We start from the raw sequence: 8,510 nt of genomic DNA on the forward strand, positions 1-8,510 counted from the left end.
ATTACGGAGCTCTACAATTGAATTGTTACTATGAATTCCAATTAGAGAGCTCTACAATTGAATTGTTTCTAGTAAGAATTACAATTAGAGAGCTCTCTGTTTCAATTGTTACTACTAAGAATGCAATTGCAGAGCTCTTTAATTCAGTTCTTAGTAAGAATTCCAATTAGAGAGCTCTCTAATTCAGTTGTTACTAGTGAGAATACAATTGCAGAGCGCTTTAATTCAATAAAAGGAGCTCTGCAATTACATATCTTTAATTCGGTTTTTTTTTTACTAGTAAAAATTGAATTAGAGAGCTCTGTAATTGTAATTGTTAGTAATAATTGAATTAGAGAGCTCTCTAATTGTAATTCTTACTAGTAACAATTCAATTGTAGAGCTCTCTAATTGGAATTCATAGTAACAATTCAATTGTAGAGCTCTGTAAAAATGAATGGAGTCAATGGAGACATATGACTAGTAAAAATTCATTTGTAGAGCTCTGTAATTGTAATTTTTACTAGTAATAATTGAATTAGAGAGCTCTCTAATTCTAATTGCTACTAGTAAGAATTGAATCGTAGAGCTCTCAAATTTAATTCTTACTAGTAAAAATGCAATTACGACGAGTAACGCTGGGTACAATTTAAGCTAAAACGGCTTGCCATATTGACCTATATAGCCTAGTTCTTCATTCATAATTATAATCAATCCTTGCTGAAGGCATTGAGCTCGCAGCTGATTGGTCCGTTTCAACGTGACGTCGGTCATTATATTAAATGTTTAAAATGTAATTTCCACCAGAATGTGATAAAGATGTAGTGGGCATGGAGTTTCATAATTCATCTGTAATGTATGTCCACTGTTGGACAAACTAAACAAATGAAAGGAAATAGCATATTGTTGAGTCTGAAAAGTGTGTTTTACTGGAGTTTAATTTCCAAAAGTCCACATGGCTAGAAGAGCAGCAGGTGTTTTCGTTGTCTAATTGGTGGTGTCGGGCGACATCTTGTGGTTCTTTTTTATGTAAGATATGTTGGAGCTGTTTCACAATACTTCAATGACATAGGCTGTTACATGTGGCTGAAACCATAAAACAATTAGACACAGTCAAAGTGTTAAAATGATAGCTTAATACTGTAGCTGTAGGCTACATGAAGAAGACTTGGCTCATCTGTTTTATATAACTGCGAATCTTCAAAATGCTGGTCTGCTTAAGCTTCTTTTTATTTGAGCCAAGGAATGTTAATTAAGTTGTCTCTGTAAGATGTTTTATGCTCTTACAGAAGCAAGATAATGGAGTAGGGCTATGTTGTGCACGTAAATACTGTAGCCTATTCACAAAACAATGTTTACTATATACAATGACTCTAAAATTCCTCCTTAAATATTATGGAAGTTGAATTTTCTTTTTATAACAACACATAATGCCCAAAATTCACACCTGAAAACAGAAAACAGAAGCTAGAAGTGGCTCGTTAGTTTCGCACGCTCATTTTGATGTGACCGCCACGTGCGCTGATTGGCCGGCAGCCTGTTGAGCCTCTCTGTCGCTGATGCTGTGTCATGATGAGGTGTGTCAGCGATTTAACGAGTTCATTCTGAATGGACTGCAAAGAAACCAACAGAAACGTTTGACTTGACAACCGGAGAATTTCGTCCAGACAGGTAAGAAATTAGAAAAAAATGGTAAAGTAGCCTACGCAAGTACGACACCAGATATCAACATTAGTAAAATATATGTATCGTGTTGTCCTGCGTTACAAGACATCTCAGCTCACCTCAGCTCAAGGTGTGTTTCAGTAGGCTATTCCGCGAAACCAGTGACCGCTGGCAACGTGCGTTCCTTATTAAAAAATTCACTTTATTTAACTTTATTGCTTCTGCTCTAGTACAGTCTCTTGTGTAATCTAGTTACCATCACTACTTAGCCCTATGATGTATCTTGTGTTACAGATAAGTGGTGAATACTGTGCAGTTGGAAGTTATCTTCCTCTCCCAGCTTTGACGGTAAACAGCAGTGGAAGCTGATTGACCAGACCGGGCTTTGCTAAAGGTAGCAGTAGTACAGTGATGTTTGAAGTGCACTGGTTGGAAATGGAGCAAGTTTTGTTATATTACTAATTAGTTGTTATTTCTTCAGCTGATAAACCAACAATGGAGACAAAACAGTGTGAAGAGATCATGGAGATAGTGTGTTTAGAGTCAGATCTGCTGGATGGACAGTAAGAGATTTTAGATTACATATGATCCAAACATGTTATACAGCATATAATTGTAGAAAATAAATAGGCTAATGGAAGTGTTTATTTAATTTAGTTATTACTTACTTTATAATGTATTTACTATATGCTAATAATTATTTTAAATAGGCCCTACACTGGAGGTCATAAGTTTGGAATAATTACGATTTTTTTTTTTCAAATAAGTATTTTATGCTCACCAAGGGTGCATTTATTTGATGAAAAATACAGTCAATCATTAATATTATGAAATATTATTACAATTTAAAATGACTGTTTTCTATTTTCAATATGCTGATTTGCTGCTCAAGAAATAATTGAATTAGAGAGCTCTCTAGGCTAATTGTTATTACTAGTAAGAAATGAATTGTAGAGCTCTCTAATTGAATTCTTACTGGTAAAAATGCAATTACGACGAGTAACGCTGGGTACAATTTAAGCTAAAACGGCTTGCCATATTATGGTTGAGGTGGACCAGCATAAAATCCTGTTGGTACGCAATAAGGGATATTTTTTTAAGAAATATTTCTTATGATTATCAATATTGAAAGCAGTTGTGATGCTTCATATTTTTGTGGAAACCGTGATGCACTACCATTTAAAAATTTGGGGTTGTAAGATAGAAATTAATACTTTTATTTAACACACATTACATTGACGGTAAAGGCATTTATAATGTTACAAAATATGTATGTTTCAAATAAATGCTATTGTTTTAAACTTTCTATTCATAAAAGAGTCCTGAATTGTTTTTATTACAGTTTCCACAAAAATATTAAGCAGCAAAATGTTTTTTTTCAACATTAATTACAACCATTAATCATAATAATATATTTATAATAATTCAGCACCTAATCAGCATATTACAATGAAGACACTGAAGACTGGAGTTGCTGAAAATTCTGCTTTGCCATCACAGGAATAAATCACATTTTTAAATAAATTAAAATAGAAAACAGTTATAATAATAGTTATAATTATATTTTTATTTCATAATAAATTAAAATAACCCCCCCCCAAAAAAACCAAACCTTTGACTGCCACTGTAAATTATTTATTTATTTATTTATTCAATCTGGCACCATGTTACCCTGTTCGTCCTACAGAATGAAGGAGGTTGAGGTGGACCAGCAGAAAATCCTGTTGGTACGCAATAAGGGAGAATTTGCTGCTGTGGGTGGTCTGTGCACTCATTATGGCGCTCCACTTATCAAAGGTAGGGTATGGTCTGATCATCTCAGAGACTGACACAAACTGAGCAATAAATAACCCTGCCCTGTGTTTACTTAGAACTGTAAGTAGAATGATAACAGGTTTTGTTTTTTTCATTCATCATTCCGTGACCTTTGTCATTCTTAATTCTGAGCTGTATCCAGTTACAGTGCCTTTCTTTTTTTCAAGTCTACCGTGACATTGTGTTTCCAACCACCATAAAAGCGGTTTTATGCTTGCAGGCGCATTGCTTGGAGAACGAGTTCGGTGCCCATTTCATGGGGCATGTTTCAATACTAAAACTGGAGATATTGAAGAATTTCCTGGACTGGACTCTCTGCCTACATACAAAGTATGAATATACACTGCAGGATGGCACTTAAGGAATCAAGCATTTTTGTTGTGTCATGTGCCTGTTACAAATTCATATTTTATGTCACATGCAATTTCCCATACAGTTTTATGAATTAATCCATTACCTATTTGTTTACTTCTCCTGTCCTGTTAAGGTCAAGGTAGAGGGTGGTAAAGTTTATGTGACTGCTGATAAAAAGGTTAGTCATGTACCGATTTTAGGTCCAGCACAAGATTAGTTGCTTTTGAGGAGCATTTCATGAAATGTTATGTATTTTGTAATTCTTAGAAACTGAAGAAGCGAGTTAAGAAAATGTGCGGTAGAGTGCCTGGAGTCAGCCACACAGTTGTTCTGATTGGAGGAGGTGAGTAATAGATACATCATCTAGAGTAGACAAACCTTTATGTTTAATGCTTATTTCGTGCAAGTATCTTTCACCTCATCCTGAGGTGTTCATCACCCCCTAGAGGGTTTTGCATTATACTGCAGGGGGTCAGCCAAATAATGAAAATATGTTTAAAAATATACATTATTAAGTTAACTTAAAATTTAGCAGTTGAAGTTCAACTAAATGTTTCCTTGTCCCTCCAACAAATAAATATACTTAAAAAATTTAAATTCTAGTTAAAATTAAAATTAAAAATCAATCCACCATGCCCTGAAAAAGTTTGTATGCCTCTTCTCTAGTCTGTCATATTGAGAAATGCAACATTTCTATGTGTTTGTGTTTCCACAGGCCCAGCTTCATTGCAATGTGCGGAAACCCTTCGTCAGAATGATTATGAAGGGAGAATTATAATGGTTACTAAAGATGAGCAGCTGCCTCTGGATAAGACCAAGCTTAGCAAGGTTGGAATCCATGGATCATAGATTAAACAAAACCTGATTATATGATTTGATTGTCTCCCCATTACCTTATTGAATTAATAAACCTGTGTAGTTCCTTGTTTATGAAGATGTTGTGTGTTCATGGACTCTTGTAGGCAATGAATATTGAAATTGAAAAAGTATTGCTACGACAGAGTGATTTCCTTCAACAACATGGAATTGAAGTGTGGACTAAAAAAGAGGTGGGTTTCTTTTATTTCTTCCATTTATTTCCCTGGGATCACATGCATTGTATTTATTTCTTGATAATTGTCGCTCAAAGGTGAAGTCTGTTGACACAGAGGCTAAAACATTGACTTTCAAGGATGGCACTGTCCAACACTATGACCAGCTCTTGATTTCTACAGGGGGCAGGTTAGATCATAACTTCTTTTTAAAAGTGCTTAAGATTAGATAAATGTCCCATTAAAAGGCCATGTATAATGATAGACATTTGGACCTTTTATCTGAATGCAATGTCTGATGGTGAATTATGTACATTTGTCTTTAGAGCCAGACCTCTGCAGTGTCCTGGTGCTGAACTAAAAAACGTGAAATTGCTTCAGAGCTATAAGGATGCCACAGAAATCCATCACATAAGTGCAGGCAACAAGGCCGTCATCGTTGGAACTTCATTCATAGGTATACAGAAATCAATTGGAAAGTAGCATTCTTTCACAAACACTAGGGCTGTGTTCAAAAGCTTAGACAGTTGATGTGTTGCCTCATTGCCCTATCAGGCAATGACTTTGCGGGCAGCGTTTGTTGGACGAAGGTACCTCGCGAAACTGATTTCGGACAAAACTGTTTAATGATTACAACAAAATAGAGAGAGTTTTGGTAAGAACAAACCGAATATTTAATTACTACAATACTAATTTCCCTCTAGAAATTATATCAAAAGTGGAAAAAGTTGGTCAAAAATGTACATTTACAAACTGACCACCAACCACAAATTTCAGATGCCATTTTTATATTTTGGCTCAACTGTCACGAAATGGAACACACAGGATGTTGGGATATCAAAGGCAGTGAAGGATACATCTATCCTGCCTTCAAAAATTGGTCATATGAAGGTATCTTACTAGATAGGATGTGACACAATCATTGGATTCAGCGTGTCTTGTTGCTGCTGCCTGCGGAGGCAGCATTTTTCAGCTTTCGGACGCAGCCTAAGTTAATGGCATTATTGCAAATTATGACTTTCAATTGTCAATCAGGAATGGAGGTAGCAGCTTATCTGTCGGACAAGGCAGCCAGCGTCACTGTTATTGGCAGCAGTAAGTTTCCTTTCCAGTCATCACTGGGTCCAGATATCGGAAAAATGACGATGCAGGTCAGTGAACATTGTGGTATTTTCTTTCATTTTTGGTTTACTGCTATACGCCATCTATCGCAAGTAATACATCATCTGTTAAAGATGCTGGAGGAGAAAAACGTGAAATTCTGCACAAGTAATGGTGTGGCTGAAATTCGGGGTGAAAATGGAAAGGTACTTTAAGAGTAAAGCGCATTACTAAACAATCATAGAACTGATGTCAGTGCGTCGTAAAACAATAATAATAATAACTTAATTTTTAGGTCAAGGAAGTTGTTCTGAAAAATGGTGAAGTCCTTCCAGCAGATATTGTAATTGTGGGCATTGGTATGTACCAAAACAATTTTGTCATAGCAGTTTTGTTGTTGTCAATGAAAAGCTGTTTATTTCTAACAGTTACATCTATATCCTTTCAAAGGTGTCATTCCCAACTCTGATTTCCTAAAGGGAACATCAGTGGAAATTGATTCACGCAATGCTGTTGTTGTTGACAAGGTAACCGCCTTCATATCACATAGAACAAACACTTTATTTAACAAATAGAGTAGTTTTTATGACATCTGTGTTTTTCAGTTCATGAAAACCAACATTTCTGATGTCTTTGCTGCTGGAGATGTGGTGTCTTTTCCACTTCCTTTGGTCGGACATAAGAGAGTCAATATTGGACATTGGCAATTGGCGCAAGCTCACGGTACCACCTGATATAATAATAAGAGTTTGAATATTAGAAAAAACACTACCATTCAAAAGTCTGGTGTCAGTAAGATTTTTTTAAAAAGATATAATACAGCAAGGACACATTAGGGCACATTAAATAAAACATTGTTACCAAACATTTCTATTTAAAATAAATGCTGTTCTTTTTAACTTTCTATTCATCAAAGAATACTGAAACAGTTATCATGGTTTCCTCAAAAAATATTAAGCAGTGCAACTGTTTACAACATCAATAATACGAAGAAATGTTTCTTGAGCAGAAAAATCAGCAGGATCATGTGGCACTGAAGACAGAGTTATGAATGAAGCTGAAAATTCAGCTTTACTTTCACAGGAATAAATTACATGTTAAAATATATTAAAATAGAAAACAGCTATTTTAAATCATAATAATATTTCACAATATTACTATTTTTACTGTATTTTTGATCAACTAATACAACTTTGGAGAGAGACTTCTTTCAAAAAAAAAAAAAAATTGAAGGGTAGTGTTTGTGGTAATGTGTAAAATATGTGGTCGTGGTCTTCCACAGGAAGAATTGCTGGCTTTAGCATGCTGAATCAACAGGTTGCGATTAATACTGTGCCATATTTCTGGACCATGCTGTTGGGCAAAGGCATCCGATATACAGGTGACCATTCCAAGATAAATCTCCCTTCTCTGAGCAAATATGATATTCCAGCACATGAATAAAGTAATTTGAACTTCATCTATTTTAATTCCACCAGGCTATGGAGAAGGATACACTGACATTGTTTTTAAAGGAAGTACTAAGGAAAGAAAATTCTTGGCATTTTATATCAAGTAAGCTGATAACTAATGAAGAAGCCTTAAAAGTCATTCAAATCTTTGTCTTGAAATTAGGATTTCTCTTCGTTCATCACTGTTTATTTCATAATCCAGAGATGAAGAAGTTGTTGCAGCTGCCAGCATGAACTTTGACCCTGCGGTCGCGAGTTTGGCGGAAATGTTATTGATGGGGAAGAGGATCACTAAGACTCAGGCACAGTGAGTATCAATAAGTCAGAAAGCCTCAACTCATTGCATCCATATGCCAGAGCTATGAATTGAAAAGCAGTTATTGAATGTATATGCATGCATACGAGTGAAACCTATTTAGGGGATATAATACAGGATTTTCTCTGCTTTCACAGATCTGATGACCTCAGCTGGTTGAAGCTCCCATGAAAGAGCTTTGGCAACACTTTCCTCCATGACTATATTGATTACAGTTTGTCCATCTATCATTTTATTTGACTGTCTTACCTATAGCTAATCTTCAGTAACAAAGACTGTTTTGTCATCTATATTAGTTTTTTTCCCTACATAAATGTTGTTGTTTTCCCCCCTGGAAGGAATAAAACATTTCTGGTACAGTTATTCTTAGAGACAGCTGAAGACCAGCTGCAGCACTTGATTTATGTACTAAATAATGTGTGACAAGCATTTGTGTCAGTAGGAAATTTTATGATACAATAAAATATATTACTTTTTCTTTACTTAATTATTTCATACCCAAGTAAGATATATGTATAATTTTGGATCCCCTGAGGAAAACATACTTATAAATCATACTAAATCATGTTTTGTTTTTGTTTAGGGGTTGGGTTAAGGAGAGAATATACAGTTTGTACATTATTAAAATCATTATGTCTATGTAAAGTCCCCTTACAACATAAAAAAAAAGAATAAAAAAAAAAAAGTTTGTGTGTAATGAACATTAAGCAAATTTTCAAAGCAGATCATTTGTTCTTCAGTTTCAAAGAATGGTGTTATATTCCAACGTCAGAAATGGACAGATAATGGATATCTTCA

At 35.0% G+C, this 8,510-nt stretch overlaps 1 protein-coding gene across 2 annotated transcripts; it reads left to right on the forward strand.

Annotated features, from left to right (window-relative positions):
* Positions 1–1,422: 1,422 nt before the first annotated feature.
* Positions 1,423–8,372, forward strand: aifm4 (apoptosis inducing factor mitochondria associated 4). 2 transcript variants are annotated; one of them, XM_079886062.1, is made up of 20 exons: positions 1,423–1,650; positions 1,939–2,038; positions 2,126–2,207; positions 3,332–3,441; positions 3,680–3,789; positions 3,947–3,991; positions 4,081–4,156; positions 4,529–4,641; positions 4,776–4,862; positions 4,943–5,034; positions 5,171–5,301; positions 5,880–5,995; positions 6,080–6,151; positions 6,241–6,304; positions 6,396–6,472; positions 6,551–6,668; positions 7,228–7,326; positions 7,424–7,499; positions 7,599–7,703; positions 7,850–8,372. In XM_079886062.1, the coding sequence occupies exons 3-20, from the start codon at positions 2,140–2,142 to the stop codon at positions 7,881–7,883; spliced, it is 1,593 nt and encodes a 530-aa protein (XP_079742188.1). In that variant the 5' UTR covers positions 1,423–1,650; positions 1,939–2,038; positions 2,126–2,139; the 3' UTR covers positions 7,884–8,372. The 2 variants fall into 2 exon arrangements, with proteins under 2 accessions (XP_079742188.1, XP_079742189.1); XM_079886063.1 differs by having other exon boundaries at positions 1,546–1,650; positions 2,111–2,207.
* Positions 8,373–8,510: the final 138 nt, after the last annotated feature.

The sequence above is a fragment of the Squalius cephalus genome, assembly GCF_949319135.1.
Source record: "Squalius cephalus genome assembly, chromosome: 11".
NCBI classification, from domain to species: domain Eukaryota; kingdom Metazoa; phylum Chordata; class Actinopteri; order Cypriniformes; family Leuciscidae; genus Squalius; species Squalius cephalus.